Genomic DNA, 22835 nt, shown 5'->3' with positions numbered 1-22835 from the left:
TTTTTATTTTTTTACTTTAAACCACATAAACACATTTTCCAAATACACAAAGTCATGTTCTTTTTAGCCACATCATATGACCCCTTTAAGTGAAAGGGTGATCGGGCCTTTTTGATTGCCGTTCCTCGTCTATGGAATAATCTACATCTACCCAATTACACTGCCCCCTCTGTGTTTGCTTTTAAAATGGCTTTGAAGAAGTATTTTTATATCACAGTGTTTTAATCTGATTTAGGAAAGACATAATGTTTGTTTTCTTTTTAAGATGTTGTGTTTGTTATTTTTGTGTTTGGTTTTCTTTAATGCATTGTACAGCACTTTGGGCTGCTTTGAAGGCAGTAGAAATGTGCGATATAAGAAACTAAACTAAAAAAAATGTTTTCCAATTTTCTCCATTCGTTTTTTTTATGCTCGAATTAATGTAATTGCATATAATGAATAAATGAAAGAATGAATGAATGAATGAATTTAAGTACATAGTCCAAAATTAATATACATGATTTGGATGATACTTATATGAGTATAGAATGTGATATATTGTCACCAAACAATTGTGAATTGCTAATCAAGTTATCTCAACTCAGTCTAGAAGTGTATGTGAAGAACTAAATTAGAAAGATAAGAATTACAAAAATGAGAAGATCTGACATGAGTTATTTTACATTTGTTTTGAAGAACAGAGACTTCATCTTTCTGATCCTAAAATGTGGATTATTTGTTGATATGGTGATTTCTGTTCTTTTTATGTCATTTATTGACTCTTTTGATCTTGTGTGTGAGATTGATTTGTAAAAAATCAGTGAAGTGTACTGGTTTCATTGATTACCCATCAGCCAGTCAAACTTACATGCTCCATTAGTCAGTATGTTTGCATGTAATTGGTCAATAGGTTAATGCTCCTGATGTGAAGTGCTATAAGAACACATAACACATAAATGCCCTTTTCACATCAAATGAGAACATCTCGGGTTATGCATGTAAACATGGGAACGATACACTGCTACCCCTAGCGGACATTTTGGGGACTGCCGCCAAAAGGACTGGTTTCTGAAGCACATGTGAAAAAAACTCTAATCCCATTGGCCGACATAGAACGTGACCTCACAGGAGGGTGCCAAGAAATATAAGAGGGCACCTGCTGGATGCACTAATTTGGTTGTTTGAAGGAGACGTGAAAACAGGCAAGCCCTAGGCATAGCATGCATAACCCAAGGTATTCCCTTTCTAAGGAACTTGCACTGTGCCCTCTTGCGGACAATATAGGGAATTTATATGGATATGGAATTCCCACACAGTCAAGCCACGGCGCATGAGAGATCGCCAAGAAAAGCAACAGAAATACAACAAACCTTCCCTCAGAAAGGGGGCAAGCTACTGATGCCTGGGGCCACTTGTATACTCAGAAAAATGGGCAACCCAGCCAATCAGGAGGGAATCTAATAACACAGCTACACTGTTTTTTTTCAGAGGTGCAATTTAACCCCCAAACCGCAAAAAGGGCAAAGTGAAATCATGAGAGCAACAGGAGATTTTAAGCTCATGAGAGATGCACCCAAGAGATGACTTGCCTTGTGATTGGCTGAATGTTAGCTCACTCAAATCTAAATAAACAAATAAGAGAACATGGGCTAATATCGGCTGAGAGTCCAACAAAGTGTGGGGGGACAGAATCACCTTTTTCTAAAAGTGATATTCAGATTGAGATGGACCAGCCCCATAGGAGGTTTAGAGGAAGACTTGGGATGGTAGGGAATTAACTTCCTGAAAGGCAACAGACTGCATCTTCACCTCCCTAAATTTCTCGACCACTGCCTCATCAGAGGTGCCGAAAAACCTGGAAGGTGACAGCGGAGCATCAAGAACATTAGCATGATCTGCATGCTAAAAAACTAAATGCTGCAGAGCCGAATAACCCAAGAGTAAGAGCATCTGGATCCCACTGAGTGCTTGACCTTGCAGCAGAAGCTTTCAAAAGGTCCATACCCTTTTAAAACTTTTCTGAAAGCTTGACCTGCGAACCCCACCTCGGCAGCAGCAGGACCCAAACCACGAGATGCAGATGCTTGTCCCTCATCTCTCGAGAAGAGGGACAAATGTGAATAGAGCTTTCTCATTGGAAATTGCACCAAAGCCCCAAATGCACTAGCTCCTCACCAAGACATATAACATTGAGCATGTCCTTGGGTGTCAGAAACCTCAGTCACGGAGACACACATACTTTTTATAATGCTCACTTGAAAGTGACGTGACATACAGCCAAGTGTGGTTACCCATACTCAGAATTTGTGCTCTGCATTTAACCCATCCAAAGTGCGCACACACACAGCAGCGAACACACACCCGGAGCAGTGGGCAGCCATTTATGCCAGTTGGTGGTTCAGTGCTCAAGGGCACCTCAGTCATGGTATTGAGCGTGGAGAGAGCGCTGTACTTTCACTCCCCCACCTACAATTCCTAGTTCACAAGCTTTTCTTGGCGTCTCCATAATGCCTTCACACGCACTGTCAAACAAACGTCTCCTGAAGACAACAAAAGTTGGTGGTGTGTTTGGCAGGTTTCTTCTTATACTTCTGGGCATCCATCTGTGACGTCACGGGGATTGGGGTTGTTTCACAAGTGCTTCAGACACCAGTCCTGCTGGCGGCAGTCCAAAAAATATCCACTAGGGGATGCAGTGTACATTCCCTAGAAGGGGAAATATCATTATTTCATGGAATATGGGTTTGCTGTCGTATTCAATATAATTTCAACTGTATACATTATACAATAAATACAAACATTAAACTTTTTAATTGTGCATAACGCGAAAGCAAAAAAAAAAAGTGTTGCACTTTTCAGCACTTGAATGGGTGGAACAAAGATGTCTGTCCTGCAAATGTCTTGAGCGCAAGGATCAAAGACGTCCATCCACCATGTGTTTACATAGAAAACCAATTAAAAAGTAGCGCAGTGAGTGCAAAACCACATTCTGTCAATGGCCCTGAGACAGACTGTTCCAGATTGTTCAAAAACAAAGTAACTGCCAATTTTGTGTCTAAAATTTAAGTTGCTTACTATTAACTTCTTATATATTGAGCTTAGCAGAAATGCTTGCTCTACGTGAAATGTTCGAATTTATAACAGAAAATACGAAAAAAAAATTTGAACTAGTTTTTCCTTAGAAGAGTGTAATATTGCTATGGAAAGCAATATTTTGTCAGCGTTGTGATGGGTTAGAACACACAATTGATAACACGTAAAAGTTGAGGTAATCCAAATTAGCAACAGTCTTATTAATTAAACAGAGATATCAAGAGATTAACAAGAATAAACTTAAACACTGCATGAAATGAGAAAAGACAAGAACAACTCAAAACAAAGCGCTATATAATGTACCAACACAGGACCAACACAGGCAACTAAATAAGACCTAGGACACACTAGACGATGTTCAGATATTAACAGATTTTAAAACCATGGGAGACCAGAGACATGAAGACAATTTCAACAGATTTTTAGCCTTATAATTCTCTGAACGTGCAAACTAGATGATTCGACCAGAACGCGAGACCACACACCAGTTGATTTTAGGAATGATTTCACGGTGACTCGTGAGATCAAATGCGACCAATGTGAAAAACACATGGAGGACAATTGACATTGTCAGCTGGTTCTCTAGGTGCACATTCTGTTGTACAGTAAAAAAAAAAAAAAAAAAAATTATATATATATAAATTATGCTTTGGCTGCCCACTGCTCCGTTGTTTGTGTGTGTGTGTGTGTGCGCACACTTTGGATGAGTTAAATGCAGAGCATGAATTCTGAGTATGGGTCACCATACTTGGCTGAATGTCACTTTCACTTCACTTTCCAGTGGTATATAAAGTACCTGAAAGTCATACTCAGGTAGAAGTACAGATTTCTCACCAGAAAATGACTTTGGTAGAAGTTGAAGTCACCGTTTGGAATATTACTTGAGTAAAAGTCTTAAAGTATGTGATATTTATTGTAATTAAGTACAAAACGTATTTTTTTAAATCTTAAACGTACTTAAGTATTGAAAGTAAATGTACAAGTAAATGCAAAATGGAAATTTTCATACACAGCTTGAGGAGCAAGATTGTGTTCAGTTTTAATTATTTCTTCCATTTTCTATTTTTGGGTAAGAATAAGTAGCACGTCATTTGGTAATTAGTGTCTTTCATTCCAACATAAGGAAACATTTCTGAAATCACAGTTTATGTATCTCAGAGGGGACATGGATAAATTTAAACTTCAGATACAGATGTATAAAAAAGGCCTAATGTTTTGTTTTTAACATAAAAATAATGTTTGAAAATGTTTGAAATAATTTAAAACATGAAAAAAAAAAGTCGAAATGTGAAATCAAAACTGCCAGTAGGTGACAGCAAGTGAATGATTCAACTGATTCATTCAAACGGTTGATTTGAAAAGCATTTGACTGTGTTAATGAGTGAATCACTGAATCATTCACTGAATCAATCTGATTCATTTGATAAGTCAACACCGATCCATCGCTCAGAGATGCAAAACAGTGCTGTGATCTTTGTTTGGAACTATCGTTGGCAAAATTTAATTTGGGGAAGTCTAGAGAGTTTGACTCCTAACCCTAAGGTTGTGGGTTCGAGTCTCGGGCTGGCAATACCATGACTTAGGTGCCCTTGAGCAAGGCACTGAACCCCCAACTGCTCCTCAGGCGCCGCAGCATAAATGGATAAAAATAAGTGTCGGAAAATGTTCAAATCAAACTTAAGTACCTTACGTTGTAGGTTAGGTTGTACGTAAAAGTATGCTAAAGAGTATTACTAAAGCTTGAGTTTAATTATATTTTATTGTGTTGGGTTAACAAAGCCAGAAACTTCAGACTGGACTTTCTCTGTATTTTACCCTTAGTGAATCAGTTACATGCTAATTAGAATCAAAGAGTTATTTGTCTTCTGGTATTTAGTAAAATGGTACTATCCATCAAAATACCTCCATATTACTTCTCAGTGCTTAGGATTTTCATGAGAGCTCTGTAAGGAATAAGTTCAGAGCTAAAATGAACTAAATTGTGTCTGTTTTAATTCATGCTCTCCCATTTCTGACAGTTTTACTAAGTAATGGTGCGAGCACGCTGGTTCATCCAAGGAAATATGAATTTCCACCAGCAGTCTGTAGATTTCTCTCACAATACCACCTGTTATTAACAGCGCTTGACCACACAACAACAAATGTAATTACTGGCCTGACCTCTACCTATTCTAATCACACTCGCCAGGCTGACAGGAGTAATAATGTGTGATATATAATCGTTCTAGCAGTCTGAATGTGTATCAGACACACACATCTGTGTCGCACAGCAGCTTCTGGTAATACAGCTGAAGATATCACAGGGTGAGCAATGTTAAAGACGTTTATTTCCACCCAGAACACAGCACAGGGCACAGTTAGCTCACGTGCTAATACAGGATCTTGTCTGTGATGTAACAGTTGTTAACAGGTGCACTTGCACTTCGCCGCCTCATGTATGTTTCACATTGCCCTGAAGTGCACACTAAATAGAACGCATGCAACAGGCTGACACTTGGGTTTAGATTGTCGTTGTTCCATCGTTTAGCAACACAACAGCTTGGCCCATAAATTAATTATTGTTATGGAATGGATTGAGTTGTCTATCAGTCTCCGAGAGATGCTGCGTGAGTGCGTGATTGGATTGGCGTGGGAACCCGAGAGCTCATTACAGCTATGGAGACAAACAAGCAATGAGCAAAATAAAATCCAATCTGCTCTTCTTTTAAATACTTCGCCTTCCCAAAGAAATCAAAGCTGAGCTTAGTGCTTTAAAACATTGGTTCACACCTGACTTAGATATTCAGCTAATTAGAGATCCATGAATTGAAAGGAGTGTCATATAATTGTCTCAGTCAGGTGTGTTAAATAAGGTAGATATGCAAGATGTAGAGACTTTGGGAGAATTGGGATCCACTGCTTTAAAACACTCCTGATGCATGTCTGCTTTTTAATGAACGTATTGGTATCATAATAATTATTTTATAAAATGATTGCTACACTAATAATGATGTTTTTAAAAGAATACTCTCATTTATTATAGCTGATTTGATTTTTTTAAATTGTATTTGTGGTTTGGTTCAAACATGTGTATATACTGTATATATTTGTCACAGTTATGGACTTCTGTTCCTTTGTGTTATCCCTATTTGGTCATGTTCCGTTCCTAGTTTAGTTCATTGATTACTTAGCACAGCTACACGTGTTACTATGTATGTGTGTGTGTGTGTGTGTTTGTGTTTGTTTTTTTTTAATTTGCTTTTTACAACTTAATTTCATCTTAAATGTAAAATTAGCTAAAGATAAAACGTAATTAAAAATGTATAATGAACTATTATTTATAAAAATGGGCTGCAAGATTTGAGAAACTTAAAAACAACAAAACATGTTTATACTTGGCTTTACTTTTAACGAGAACAAACTCGTTTTTTTTTTTTTCAGTAAGAAATATATATTTTCTGTATGTGTGTATTTAATCTTTTTCCACTTTTTTTCTTTTCCCCTCAGTGTGTAAGCCCCCACAATGACCACCCCAAAACCACTCTGAACTCTCTATAAATTTCATATGAAAGAATTGTTAACACTTTAGATTAGGCAACACTATTCTCTATTAACTAGTTACTTATTAGTGTGCCTATTACTAATATATTGGCTGTTTATTAGCAGTTATTAAAGCACATATTATAGCATGACCATGTTTTAGATACGCTACCCCATATCCACACATAACTACTACAACAACGATCTTGCTTACTGTCAAATTAGGAGTTTATTGAGGGAAAACACTTTGTTAATCATGAATATGTTTTACTGAAATTGTCCTACCATCTGAATAATGCTTTTTGTGAATTGTGCAGTCAGCACAGACTCAGCTGCTACTACAGGCAACACATCTTGACAAACCACACTTACCAAGAGCAGACAACACAGAATGAGCTATGGGCTAGCTAAAGAATACATTCTTGCAGTCAAAGAAAGCTGGACTAAGTGCAGACAAATATAGAGGTTTTGAGACGTGTTTTTCAAGGTTGAGCTATGGATTCCAAGCAAGAAATCCAGAGACCAAAGATATCAAGCTGTATATAGGTGTACGAAAATCCACATTAAAATACAAGAACAAAAGATTGGTTTATTTAGAGGTAGAGCAAAGACTTTGCATGGATGTCCCTATGTATTGTATTTATGAGCAATGAAGAGAGCTCAGGGTGTTTCAGAGGACTAGAATAGAAAGATAAGAAAGAAAGCTTCAAATGATTTCAGCTCACAGTCCTATAGCATATCAAATTATTACAAGCCGCAGAACATCATATAAACATGAAACGCCATTATTTTCGCCTGCCTATCCTTTGATTCGGTGATAAATTGCATGTTTTCAAAGAAAGCGTAACTGTTCCCTTGTCTCAAAATGGTTCTCAATATTTTTTCAGGCACTCGCCATGGGAATGATGACAGAATATTACCACTACATTTTTACCACCCTGGTAAGCTATGTATGAATCTTTATATTATAATTCACTTTCAAAACCACAGTGATATTCACAGAGATTTTTACTTGTTTCATGGCTGGTAATGTTTCTGTTTTTGCTAATTACATTTACAGGAAGCTCCCTAGATTTTAGACTAAAGCTTATATATAACACACATTCCTATTGTGGTTTAGGCTCACATTTCAGTCAATTATTTAACTTTTTACATATTTTTAGGATCTCTTTGCATTGGATGTGGAGCCCTACCGCTACAGCGGGGTCAACATGACAGGATTCCGAATCCTAAACACAGAAAACAGCCAGGTTTCCTCCATCATTGAAAAGTGGTCCATGGAGCGTCTGCAGGCACCTCCTAAACCAGACTCTGGCCTGCTGGATGGTTTCATGACAGTAAGATGCTTTTACAGCATGTTCTCTTTTACAATATTTAAGACAGTGATTTTCACCTGCCTTTGATTCAGGACTCGGATTTCCCATGCCCACACGTGGCAACAATACACTGATTTAAAACTGGGTAACACTTTATTTTGATAGTCCACTGTAGACGTTCTCCTAACTATGAGTAACACGTCAACTAAAGTACCAGTCATTAGAGTATTAGTAGACTGTCTGCTTAATATCTGCTAACACTTTATTTTGATGGTCCCTCAACAATCATTCTACTGGCTGTCAAATTATTCTATTAACCCTATCCCTAGCCTTCTAGACTATACATAACTCTAAAGTTAACAGTTTGCTAATACTTAAATGAGAGTAAGTTGACATGTTGTTGCAAAGTTACTTATGGTCAGTAGAATGTCTAAAGTGGACTATCAAAAATTAAGTTGTTTCTCATACAAAACTAAAAAGCAACATTATTTAAACTCATATATAATAATTTAACATAACATATGGTCAGCACACACTATATGTATCCTTATTGCAAATGAATTTGTATTTAATGTCATTTGGGTTGTTAAAGTAGTTTTAGTTCACAGTTTTCAATGATTGAGTTCATGTCTTTTTTGCATCCATTTAACTTGGTTTTACCAAGTGATAGGTGAATTTGTGTTAAAATAGCTTATGATTGGACAATAGCATTAGACTCAATATATGCACTATATGCATTATTGCATGGTTAGTTGGATATTTAGTTTAGACAGATTTTTTGTGGTAATTGTAAGTCTCTTGCCTTTTATTTACAATTGTTGAGTCATAAAAACAGCATGATCTGAAAATACAGTCAAGGTTATAATAGTAGAGTTTGTTTTAATTGATGCTGGTATGTGCTGCAGGAAGTTGTTTGCTCTGTCTGTGTATAGCACTATTCCCCAGAGAACTTGAACCCACAACCTGCAGGGTACTCTGCGATCTGAAGCGTGGGTGACAAACAGGGACTCTGCTGTAGTGATCTAAAAACTGGATATCTGATATCAGCATACTGGCAGTATCCCACTTCTTCCTCAACAGTGGCTCTCCTATCCGGGAAAAGAGCCAAGATATAAACTCACTAGTGGCTGGGTGAGACGGAAACAGAGGAAAGATGAGAACTTACATGCCAAAAGGATCCAACCTGCCAAAATAACTCACATGGGACATAACACAAAGAGACTTTATTGGACTCATTCTTTTATGTCCTGTTTAGAGAGAAATTTACCCAGCTATGATGAGTGAAGACTTTCTGTCATGATTTACTCATGCTCATTTCGTTCCTAACCTGTCTGACTGTCTTTGTTCTGTGGAACACAATAGGAGATATTTAGTGGAATGCAAGGGATGCCTTATAGTCACTTTTCAAAATTTAAGGTCATTAAAAAGGCTCTTAAGTACTATAAATAAGAACATTGGTTGGGCTCATCATGGAGTTGTTTTAAAACAAGAGGAAACTGAATTTTTAAAACACCTACGTCCTTGCTCCAGGCAGAATTGCACAAGTCTGCTGCCTGTTTGACTTCCCAGTCATCTGGCTGTTTCCAAAATGATGTCCGTTTGTTCTGGTATGGTTGGACAGTAATAAACAAAACAAAAGTTTTATTTAACAAAAAGTACAAAAAGACAGCGGAAAAATAAGCCATACGAATGGAACAGTCTGTTTCAAGCTTTCTGAAGAGACATGATTGCTTTTTAACAGATTTAATTGAACATTCATTAATATAAACATTTATTGACACACACATATATAAGGCGCCTCAAATATGGTAAATAGAACCTTACCATTTTCTATTGATGTGCTAGAACCAGTGAGGTTTGTTTTCACATGCCAGGCAAACATGGTGTGCAATTATTTGGACTTCTTTTTCCACACTAAGCTATTATTTTCAATTCATCGATTTTAGATAAAGCTGTCCATAATTGTCACACTATTGGTGATTTTTTTTTTTAATTTGAAAGAAATGATTTATTTTCTTCTGATATTTATCTTCTAAATAAATGCACTGTGATTTAAGAATCTTTAAAAACAAGACAATACTAGTGAAGAAGAACATCAAAACCGCAAATGTTTAATTTAATTGTTTTATTTTATTTTGCTGTTTTATACATATATCAACTTTTCCAGTTTTATCAGAATGTACAGTAAAAGTGATTTACATAATCTTATGGTTGGAATCTGAATTTTTAAAAAAATGAATTAGTAATTAATGGAGATCTGTTGGAAATATTTTCAAATTTGAAGTGCTGCTAATACAACTTGTATGCTAGGAAGTTACATTTGGTGAACAATTAGATGTATTGTGTTTTCTTAACATTTTCTTTACCTGGTCTTATAGTGCCCTTAAAATTGTCTGCATAAAAAACAACAACAACAACACAGACTATGCCAGTAGTCTATTATGTAATGAGACTACTTCTTCAATGCAACCAAAACAGATGTGAATCACACAGCTGAGTTAAAAAAAAAAAACCTCTCCATATAACTCATGTGTTACATTGCGTGTATTCTGAGGTAGCCACTGACGTCAAACCTGACGTGAACTCTTTTGAGTTGTCGAGTCTGAATGTGCGTGAAGATAAATGAGATTTAGCAGATTTGATGTGACATAGCTGACTTACAATTGTTTCTTAAACAAATCTATTGTATGGCCATTTGGAATGAACGATTTGGAATACAAGTTGTGTGGATCACTATTTTAAATGTATATTGTATTTTTGGAGCTTGATAATGTGGATTTTCAAAAAATCATAAAGCTTTGGAACAGTATGAGGGAGAGTAATCCTTGAATAATTTGAAGAAGAGAGTGAACTATATCCATACACACATATAGACAGCTGAAGAGTCGATTAAAAGACTCAAAGCCTTTAATGAGCTGACTCAGCCTGTCTTACATCAGCATCAGTCAATCTTCACTCATCAGCTCAGAAAAAGGACAAACTCTCCCCATTCAACGCTGTCTATCGACAATACCTTTTAGTTGTAACATGATTATTTAGAAACCATAATGGTCCAGGTTTCCCTGAGAGCTGCATTTGAAGGTGTTAATTAATCAGCCAAATGGTGATCACTCAGAGGCTAATGCATACTGACACTGTGAAAAGTCTCAGTAAATGTTTGATTAGCAGTTTCACTGGTTCGCCATTTTTATGGTTCTGTCAAAGCTTTTTATTTAACCACTGTTACCTATTGAGCTGATACTGTAACAAATTCTAATTCTTTTTTACACTTTTATCTTAGCTTTAGCAAATTGTAAAATATTTTATATTTAGATAATGCATCCACAGTCAGTTAACTAACATATTGATGATGAATGTGTCAGATACAATTACAAGCAAGCACTTCCGAAAATTGCAAGCTCCATTGCAATACAACTTCCAAGACTCAAGATGTCAGGTTGATATTAAGAGTTCTTGTGAAGAAGAACAAGACGTTTAGGATATTTAAACTTAGACTTTTCAAATAAAACATGTTTTATTTGAGGCATTTAGTATTCAGTTCAATTCAAGTTTATTTGTATAGCACTTTTTACGATTCAAATCATTGCAAAGCAACTTTAGAGAAAATTAAGTTTCTACAATATTTAGTAGTAGCTTATCATTGGTGACTGTCAGTTTATGTACATATGGCAGAAATTTTCAGATAAATTAAGACGTAGTCAAACAGACGATGAACACTATTAACAGCAATTAATATATGATGCAATCACTCTTGTAGCAATATTTGGTAGTTCTGTATGTTGTTACAGGGTTAGCATCATCTGAGGTCCTCTGAGGGAATGACATCATCTCTCCTCAGGTGTTCCAGACTGAAGCTTGTGTAAATCTGTGGCAAAACAGAGAAACAAATAGAGACATAATTAGCATAGCTGCTGTTCCAACTAAGTAAAATTAATTAGTTTAACCCAAGCTAAAGACTAATAATGCACATTTGATCAGATAAAACTGCTGTCCAAAATTATGAGATGCATTATTTGAATGCTTGGCCAAAGAGATGTGTCTTTAATCTAGATTTAAACAGAGAGAGAGAGAGTGTCTGAACCCCGCACATTATCAGGAAGGCTATTCCAGAGTTTGGGAGCCAAATGCGAAAAAGCTGTACCTCCTTTAGTGGACTTTGCTATCCTAGGAACTACCAAAAGTCCAGCATTTTGATGGATTGTAGCGTGGTAGAATGCTAGTTAGGTATGCAAGAGCTAAACAATTTGCAGAAACTGTAAAATTGGGGTAATATGATCATATTTTCTTGACCCGGTAAGGACTCTAGCCACTGCATTTTGGACTACCTGTAGCTTGTTTATTGAAGATGCAGGACAACCACATTGCAGTGCATTACCATAGTTCCGTCTACAGTAACATATGTAACATGTTTCGTAGCTTGGCAATGTTTCTAAGATGGAAGAATGCTGTTTTTGTAAAATGGGAAATATGGTTTTCAAAAGACAAGTTGCTGTCTAATATAAGATTTTTGACTGTAGTGGAAGTAACAGTCCATCCGTCTAGTTGCAAACTGTAATCTATGATAGTGTACTGTTTTTTGGTCCAATAAGTAATATCTCTGTCTTATCCGAATTTAATAGGAGAAAATTAGTGGCTATCCAATCTTTTACATTTTTAACACACTCTGTTAGCTTAAATAATTTTGAATTTTCATCTGGTCTTGTTGAGATATATAGTTGAGTTGAGAAACTAATCCCGTATTTTCTAATAATATTAGCAAGGGGCAACATGTATATTGAAAATAGCAGAGGACCTAGAACAGATCCTTGTGGCACTCCATATTTTACTGCTGATAAATAAGATGACTTCCCATTTAAATAAACAAAGTGGTAGCGATCAGACAGGTACTATCTAAACCATCTTAGAACCTGCCCTTGAATACCTATATACTATATAGATCAATTTTGGAGAGCAATGTTGGACTTGCCATGGAAATGCGCTAACAAGGTGATGCCGCCTCGACGAGCGTTATCTTTCTGACCATAGCTCTCCAGCTCAGGTGAGCCTTCAAAGGAATCTTTCTTGATTCCAATCCTTCAGCTCTAACCCCGGGCCGAGGCCCTAACAAATAAGTTGAGTATGTAGCCTAGGCCTTTGGCCGTAAGGAGTACTGTCACAGACAGCCGTCTAATTGTCCCAGGGGCAACTCCCATGGAAATGGTAGAGTTGGTACTTAGTGTTTGCCATGATTCTGGCCTGCACTCCCCTCAGCATGGCGGCGTGGGTTTACTGTTCCCCATAGTGACCCCTAGAGGACGCAGTTTAAAGTTCCCTTGAAAGGGAACGTCTCATGTTATGAATGTAACCATGGTTCCCTTAGTAGGGAACGAGACACTGCATCCTCTAGCTCTCTGCCATGCTTCAGACGCAAGCTTCAGACGAAGAAATGAATGACGTGTTCTCCCGGTGCCTATTTATCCATAGTCGCACCGGTAGTGATGTTAGGGGCTGTCGCCGGCCAACTCGTTGGTGTTTTTTCAATGTATGCTTCAGACCCCTAGAGGATGAAGTGTCTCGTTCCCTACTCAGGGAACCATGGTTACATTCGTAACCTGAGACGTTATTTGATAATATAGCCACTGTGCTAAATAAAAACCTTGGATTGTTTTGGTTATTTTAAATAAGTTTGTGGATATGCTCGGCCCTGGCATTTTTTAAAGCCTGTCTATAGCTGGACGTACTGTTTTCCACGCAATTCTAAAATCTTCCAAGTTGGTTTTTCTCGATTTGTGATAAAAACTATGCGGCTCTCCGCTCTCTCAGCTGGACCAGCCTCACCTTTGGGTAACACAAACCTGCTTCTCCACAGAACCTCAAACATATCCTCAAAGGTAGACATTCATCCACCATTAAAGCGAGTAAAGCAATGGTTATGTGTGTGAATAGATTATTAGCAATGCAAGCAGGATTAGCGGGAACCACGCTGGCAATGTTAACGGGCTATAAGCTAAATAGCAGACTCAAGAAATCAAAATAAAACTAGCGATAACAAGGCGCTCTGATTGTTTATCTGACGATAGAGGATATATTCACACGTTATAGAAATTAAAATTATGGTGCATAAAATAGATTTTTACGATAAAAATAGTCAATAAAGAATTAACATGATGGAGCTCAAACTCAAGACACACAACTGCAACAAACAAGAAGTGACATGATTTAGTATCAAATAAACTGTTAATTGAAAGTAAGAAGTTTAAAAGAAAAGTATACACAACATTTCCATTAAAATATTGTCTGCTTTCTGTACAACAGTTTTTGGAGACTGCTGCACCAAAATCTGAGCACTTTCTTTCCCCAAGAGTAATTTGTTGTTGTTTCACATATGGATCTATTATTGTGGTATTGTGGATTTCATGTTGCTGGTATTTTTTTAGCGAGAATAAGCTAGACCAGACTTTGTGCAGAATTTTTTTTTTTTTAAACAAAGCAGTGCTTATTTTTTTTAAAAACATTTTCATGATTTTTAAGTCTTGATGACCAACAATTCTGAAAGCTTTATTTATTTATTAATATTTTTAAATGAAAATACTAACAACGCTGTTGTATTATTACTTCTTGATAGGGCCAGAGTTTGAGAGATTCAGTTACGGATATTGTGATATCAAATTCCACATATTTTCTCTTTGGACAATAATTAATCTTCATTCGGTGAAAGGCTGCCGTGAGTCATGGTTTAACATGGATAATGAAAATGACCTAACAAGGGCCTCAGACTTGTTAGCATAATTTCCTTCTGTGCTAATTGCTTTAACTTCTGTCTGATTTACTTGGAGGGAGCTCATTTACAGGACAACACCCATTCATGGCTGCAGTGCCAGTGTCCTTGTGGGTTTATTTAAGGAGACAGAGCAGAAAAGACTTTGATTCTCAAAAGTGTGTGATTTTGTGTTAGCACTGTTTGTATTTCAGTTTGAGTTATTTGGTACAATTAAAAGACTGCAGACAGCTAAACAGCTCAAGTAGAAACAACAACAACAACAAACTATTGCACTAGCATAAGCAAAGCTGCTTCTCATTGAACAAAACATCATGCCTCATAGTGGTAGTACTGTACATGCAGTTCCCTTTCAGACGGTCACTCTCGACGACACTTCGAGAGACCAATCTACTTTGAGTGTAACTAAACGAGCCAATGCATATTGGCATGCAATTATTGCATCCAGCTGCTGATCACAGCGTGGGCATAAAAAGGCAGCATGTGCAATGAATACCAGCTTTTCTCTCCATAGCCGAGCATTCACATCGTTCTGCTCCTTAATAATCTACTGAGAGAAGAAGACTTAACGAGTTCAGCATGCTCTTCGAGAGCTCTTAGTGTTGGCAGTATGGCGCTTCAGCAGTGGTGGCTTCCCGTGTCGTGTGGGTTGCAAAAATCTGGCTGCACTACCCCATTTGTGTTGCAGGAGGCCATGTCCCCTGTTCGCTTCAGCATGCTAAAAGAGCTTTCTCTCTAAAAGAGCATTTACGGGTGTGTCTTTTTAAAGACAATGCTGCGTGGCAAACTTTGTAAAGATGATATGGGTCTTGCTGTAGACAATGTATCACCCGCGCGTTTCTGGAAGCGGTTGTTACCTGGTGCTGGGTGATGGTCACGATTGCTGCCTCACGTGCCTGGGCATTTAGCATGCTGATGTGACATTTGTGGATGAGTCATGTTCTCATTACGGGAAGATGATCACCTCGGAGTCACAGGCAAAGCTATTTTCCTCAAAGGGGCGGAGTTTCGTGGCCTCTACCTCAATCTTGTTATTGTCATGGCGGCAGTCAGGTGGGGGCTTGTTCAGGCAGTAGCACGGGCGGTCTGTGAAACCAGGTAAGCATTGAAACAAGTTGAGTCCCTGCACTTCACCATGCTGCCCCACTGCGGGTATGGCAGAGGTTCCATGGTCCCGCTTGCACTGTATCTTGGTGCCTGGCTACCCAGCACATCTTGCTGGCTTCTGCAGACAATCTGCCTTGACTACACAATTCAGTTCACACAGCGTCCCCCCAAGTTCAACGGCATCCGCTTCACAACTGTGAACATGGCAGATGCTCCTGTCTTTTGTGTGGAGATCACAGTCCTACTGGTGAAGGATGCGATAGAGTCGGTCACTCCAGCTGATATGAAGAGGTGGTCTTTCAGGCCTTATTTCATTGTAGCTAAGAAATGTGGTGGGTTACAACCAGTCTTGAACGAGGCCCTTCCGCCAGTTAATGTAACGTTCAAGATGTTGTGACACAGAAACGCATCTTCTGGTGCATCCATCTTTGAGATTGGTTTGCAGCGATCAACCTGAAGGACTTGTATTTTCTTGTGCTGAACCTTATGTGCCACAGACCATTTCTTTGGGTTGCGTTTGAATGACGGCATACCCTTTCTCCCCAAGTCTTTACTAAAGTCGCAGAGGGGGCTTTTGTTCGCATCCTCAACTAACTCGTGCGCGGTCAGTGGTGAACTGCTTGAATTCATTCAAGGGCAGGGCTGCGGTACCACTGAAACTATTTCTTGGGGCATATGGCAGCTGCAGCGGCACTTACACCACTAGGGCATATGAGACCACTTCAGCACTGGCTTATGGCCGAGTCCCGAGGTGGTTGTGGCAGCACAGCACTCACTAGGTCCAATTTACACCAGCCTGTCGCCAAACCTTCACTCTGTGGTCAGATCTTACGTTTCTCTGGGCAGGAGTGCCCCTGGAACAGGTCTTCAGGCATGCTGTGGTTTACACAGAAGCCTCCATCACTAGTTTGGGGGGGCCACATACAATGGGTGTTTGGACTGGCCTCAATCTGCACTCAATGGCCTAGAGTTGTTAGCAGTGCACCTTGCCTTGAACCATCTCAAAGGACGCTTATGAGGCAAGCACGTGCTGGTCCAAAAGGACAACACAGTCACCATTGCGTACATCAATCAACAAGGTGGTCATTCACATTCCGGGCCTGCTCAATCATATGTCCAACAAGCGGTCTTGAGCTACTAGTGGTGACTCTATTGTCAAGCTGATTTGGAGATGTTTCAGAGCCACCTAGGTAGACCGGTTTGTCTCTCCAGAAACCTCTCACAGCCAGTTGTTCTACTCCCTGACTGACGGAACACTCGGCATGGACACATTGGCACAAAGCAGGCCAAAAAGCTTGCTTAAGTATGCATTTTTCCCCAGTGAGCCTTCTCGCACAGTCGGTGTACAAAGTCAGGGAGGACGAGGAGCAGGTCTTGCTCGTGGCACCGTATTGGCCCACTCGGATCTGGTTCCCCAAAATAGTGCTCATCACAACAGCCCCTCCCTGGCAAAGAGCCCCGATCAGGGTTGTGCTTTCCTTTTTGCAGCAAGGGCTGTAGCAAAGACTGTCTCCCTCCATCCTTAAAGTCTATGTCACTGCAATCGCTGCTAACCATGACCCCGTGGAAGGGAAGTCGGTAGGTAAGCATCAGGATCCTTAGGGGGGCCAGAAGGATAAATCCTCCCCGCACCCCCCATACCCTCTTAAGACATGTCTCTAGTGCTAAAAACACTACACCAGGGCCCATTTGAGCCTTTGCACTCATTTGAGTTTCTTTAATTGAAAACTCTGCTCCTGCTTGCACTGGCCTCCATTAAGAGGGTAGAGGACCTGCACGCATTTTTGGTCGAAGATAGGTGCTTAGAATTTGGGCCAGCTGACACCCAGGTAATCCTAAGGCCCTGACCCAGATATGTGCCCAAGTTTCCCACCACTCCCTTCATCAGCGGCTCGGCTCCTATGCGATAAGCTGGTATGCATTGCACCTGCTGCCTTTTTATGCTCACACTGTGATTAGCAGCAGCTGGATGCAATAATTGATAATAATTAATGTGCACTGGCTTGTTTAGTTACACTCGAAGTAGATTGGTCTTTCGAAGCGACATCCAAATTCGTCGATCAGTGTTGGTGAGTAGTCTCAAGCCTCAAAACTGCTTGTAATTTTTAAATGAAAATTACAAGGCCTATGATAAACTTTTACAGTGTTGAAAAAAAATGTTACCCACAAGATAACAGATAATTTAAAAAGAAAGTGATGAATGGAGCTGAGTAGTGCCGTCAAAAGTACCTGTAGAGAGTCTATTTTAGTGTTTGTGCTGTAAAAAAATTATTTTGACAGTATGTTTTACTGGTATTGATACTGACTACATCAACTACTGTTCGGTAAAAGTTTGTATCTCGGCAACCTAGTCAAAATGTAAAAAAAATGGAACTAGAGATGGTAAAAATAAAAGTAGATAAATAAATAAATGTAAATTAATAATAATAATAATAATAATAATAATAATAATAATAATTAATTGAACAAATGAATGAATTAATAATTTTTTGGCATGGGTCAATTCTGTCTCTCTGTATTAGAGGTGTGTGATATTTATTGTCTATGATATAATCTTAATTGTTGTCTTAACAGTATGCAAACTGATATTATCGAGTACAGATGCTGGTCATATAATTAGAATAGCATCAAAAAGTTGATTTATTTCACTAATTTGACACTAAAACTGCCAGTAGGTGGCAGAAAATCCTGTTTAACTGTTGTATAATGTTAATTTTGTTAATAAATTTTATTATTATTATTATTATTATTTTATTTATTTATTTTTTGCAAAGTGAGCGACATACAGGTGCTGGTCATTTAATTAGAATATCATTAAAAAGTTGATATTTCACTAATTCCATTCAAAAAGTGAACCTTGCATATTATATTAATTCCTTACACACAGACTGATACATTTCAAATGTTTATTTCTTTTCATTTTGATGATTATAACTGACAACTAAGGAAAATCCCAAATTTTGTATCTCAGAAAATTTAAATATTGTGAAAAGGTTCAATATTGAAGACACCTGGTGCCACACTCTAATCAGCTAATAACTCAAAATACCTGCAAAGGCCTTTAAATGGTCTCTCAGTCTATTTCCTTTGGATATCAGGGTCCCAGAGTCTGGAGGAAGAGAGGAGAGGCACACAATCCACGTTGCTTGAGGTCCAGTGTAAAGTTTTAACGCATTCTTATCCCAAGGCATCAAATACTGACCCTTTTGACATTTCGTCAACATCCTACGCACATGGCACCCTCTAGCGTCAATATGAGACACAGATTATGGGTTAGGGTTAGGGTTAGACCGCTAGGAGGTGCCTTCTGGCCCATATTTATCTGCGTCTAATATTGACGCTAGAGGGTGCCATGTGCATAGGATGTTGATGAAATGTCAAAAGGGTCAGTATATGACGCCTTGGGATGAGAACGGACTGAAAGTTTCCACAGTCAGTGATGGTTTGGGGTTTGGGGTGCCTGCTATTGTCGATCCACTGTGTTTTCTGAGGTCCAAGGTCAATGCAGCTGTATACCAGGAAGTTTTAGAGCACTTCATGCTTCTTGCTGCTGACAAACTTTATGGAGATGCAGATTTCATTTCCAAACAGTACTTGGCACCTGCACACAGTGCCAAAGCTACCAGTACCTGGTTTAAGGACCATGGTATCCCTGTTCTTAATTGTCCAGCAAACTCGCCTGACCTTAACCCCATAGAAAATCTATGGGGTATTGTGAAGAGGAAGATGCGATATGCCAGACCCAAGAATGCAGATGAGCTGAAGGCCACTATCAGAGCAACCTGGGTTCTCATAACACCTGAGCAGTGCCACAGACTGATCAACTCCATGCCACACTGCATTGCTGGAGTAATTCAGGCAAAAGGAGCCCCAACTAAGTATTGAGTGCTGTACATGCTCATACTTTTCATGTTCATACTTTTCAGTTGTCCAGGATTTCTTAAAATCCTCTCTTTGTATTGGTCTTAAGTAATATTCTAATTTCCTTAGATACTAAATTTGGGATTTTCCTTAGTTGTCAGTTATAATCATCAACATTAAAAGAAATAAACATTTGAAATATATCAGTCTGTGTGTAAGGAATAAATATAATATGCAAGGTTCACTTTTTGAATGGAATTAGTGAAATAAATCAACTTTTTGATGATATTCTAATTAAATGACCGGCACCTGTATGTCACTCACTTTGCAAAAAATAAATAAATAAATAAATAAATAAAATAATAATAATAATAATAAAATGTATTAACAAAATTAACATTATACAACAGTTAAACAGGATTTTCTGCCACCTACTGGCAGTTTTAGTGTCAAATTTATTCATCCAAGACAGGTCTAAACCAACCAGCATAAAAACATTAATCTATCATACAAAATGATATTGCAGATATCACACACCCCTAGTATGTATATGATGAAACTGTCTGGTGTCAGTGTCTTGCAGGATATCTTTCTGATCGCCAGCTCTCGGTAAGGAGTAAATGTGTGATCGAAGGGGACAGGTAATCCTCAGCCCCACCAGCATGGCTCTATTCAAATACTAACGTTCCGCAAATAGCCCATAAAGCATGAGTATCAACCTCCGTATCTTTCATAACACCCATTAAACTTTCCTCAAGTCCTTTTTGCTTAACAAATGGACTCCTTGAGGAGCTGCCAGCTTTCTCTGATCCCATTAGCCCCCTCCATTCCAAGGTCATCACAGTATTGCCTAGAAAGAATCCCTTTTTAATGCCAATCCCTATACCCACAGGGCTTTAACACATTTAGGTTTTCTGGAATAATCCAAGAGCCCTGGAGAGAAATGACTGAGCTCACTAGCCAGAAATGATTGAAATGACTCCATAATGTGTGGGTGCATGTGACAAGCATGTGATGTTGTATTTGGCTGGGAAATTTCTTCACTGCACCTTGGCTGCATTTTCCTTGCTGCAAGATGAGAATGTCTCTGTAAAGCTCTGGTATTTGAAAAAAACCCCACCCTAGCCAACCCCTTTAAGCCATGGCCGACTGCCTCCTCCACAGATAAGGGTGGTTGGTTGGTTTTGGTTTGGATTGAGGCGCTGAAATTTGGCTCAGACCTGGACCACATGCTATTGGAGGTATTTACACAGCGGTTAGGCTGACATGAGGAGGATTTGACATGAGCATTTCAGCTCATCCCGAAATACTGAGCCAGCTTTTGTGCACCTGAACAACACAGGAATCTCCAGTCTTTCAGTCTGTGAAAGTTTTTCATAAAGCAAGTGGCTTTTTTGTCCCATTCTTGCAAATGGATGTATTCTAAAATGGCAGCGGTTTATTGCTCCGTTCCAAATCAGTGAGCGACATTACTGTCTACTGTTTACACAGGCGGCTGTCTTCCTAAGCAAAAATGGAGCCTCATAAATAATTGATTTGAATTACGTAGCAAAGGAGAATTGACTTTCAGTTGATTCCCATTGAGTTTTATATTATCATTTGGCTATAAGCTAAAGCCATGATACTCTTATGAGCATAAAAATAATTATATGATTACATGTATTCATATTTACATTATAATGTTGGGTAAAATTATTTATTTTAATTAGTTTAATTGTGAATTTTCTTTCTGATGCAAAGTAAGCATTCATTAATGATGGACCATTAAAATGATGAAAAATAACAAACCTGATATATACTTATTTTTAAACATTTCTGCTTTTACTACAGTTACAACCCCTCAAGAAGACATTGTTTATTTGTTTCATTTCAAGACATTTGTCAGGTATTTGTCCTTAAAATTCTCTTTTGTACAGGACTAATTTCATACGCATCTCATCCCAAGTCTCTGCTTATTCCAAAAAGTCATTTTTGAGCTAGTAATGGAGGCCTGAGCCATTAATATGAGCTAATGTCATTTAGTCTTTTAGTTGTGAACTAATATTACTGAAAAAGGGTGGTTGAAATGTCAATTGGGCAGACTCATTTCCTGAGGAAAAACATTATAGGTTTCCAGTTGGATTGCTATATCAGACCTGTGCAGGTTACATCATGCAATAACTTTTACATTTAAAGTGTTATTTCTATTTGATTTAACAATTAAAAACTACTTTAGTTAGTGTAACTTAAGTTTTCTTAAAAAAACAAAAAACAAAAACAAAGATAAGAGTAAAGTGATATGAAATCATGAAATTTACCAAAAGCACATTTTAAGGTATCTACACAGTGCTGTTAACTATGCCATTTATTGCCATTTTATTTTTACTGGGTGGGGGCGGGGGGGGGGGGGGCGCAACATCAGAAGTGTGCATCTTAGAGGGAATAGTGCCCAACACTTTATGAAATGTACACAGTAGGGATGCATCTAATTAAGACAAAGCATCTCCATTCGGATGGGAGTTTGCATTTAGTTTGTGTGTGTGTGTATGTGAGCACCAATCTGCTGCAATGTGTTACTTGAAATATTTTTGCCAAGCAGTTGTTGCTGATATTATCAGTGTGTGTCCCACACAGCTCACATGCTCCACTTTTGTTTAGTATTGCAATTTTCCATGGCTCATGTCACTATTGCCAATGCCTGTGATCCCTTAAAACGCTGTCTAAGTAGGCAGCTTACTTGTTTTTGGAACAGTGCTTATGTTTGTGGTCGAGGTTTTACATTTATCCCACTCACAATTTCATAGAAACTGCTCATTTCTGAGTTGCAGAACACAGTGAGAACAACAAAAATGACATGAAAAATATACAATCCATGTTCTGCCGGATTGCATTTTTTTTTTTTTTTTTTGATTGGGGTGTTGTGCTGTGGAGTAGAAAAGTGCTGTCACATGGAGGCTGATCCGACACATGAGGCTAGATTAATGACTCTGAGCCCTGCAGTGTAACCATCAGGTATCCAGTAAGACAAGTGTCTCTGGAGGCAGGTAACACCACAGACAGGAACCATCATGTTGATTTTGGGAAGCCAAAACAGTGCCATTCCGTTCCTCCCCTCTTTGCTCCCTTCTTTCCCTGAAGAATTCTTGCGGTTGCATCCTCTTCCTCCTGGGAGACACAATGTGTTGCTTCTCATTTCCACAAAACATATCTCTTCTCTGAGCACC

General features: G+C 38.4%; 1 protein-coding gene across 2 annotated transcripts in view; it reads left to right on the top strand.

Moving 5' to 3' along the window:
- LOC132102734 (glutamate receptor ionotropic, kainate 2-like) overlaps positions 1–22835 on the top strand; it is a 285887-nt gene that overhangs the window by 97419 nt on the left and 165633 nt on the right. For both annotated transcript variants that reach the window (XM_059507361.1, XM_059507362.1), the window contains 2 exons: positions 7479–7532; positions 7755–7928. In XM_059507361.1, the coding sequence (XP_059363344.1) occupies positions 7479–7532; positions 7755–7928 (228 nt within the window). The remainder of the gene's footprint in view (positions 1–7478; positions 7533–7754; positions 7929–22835) is intronic.

This window comes from Carassius carassius, chromosome 24 (assembly GCF_963082965.1).
Source record: "Carassius carassius chromosome 24, fCarCar2.1, whole genome shotgun sequence".
Classification (NCBI taxonomy): Eukaryota; Metazoa; Chordata; class Actinopteri; order Cypriniformes; family Cyprinidae; genus Carassius; species Carassius carassius.
This window is presented reverse-complemented; position numbering and strand designations above follow the sequence as displayed.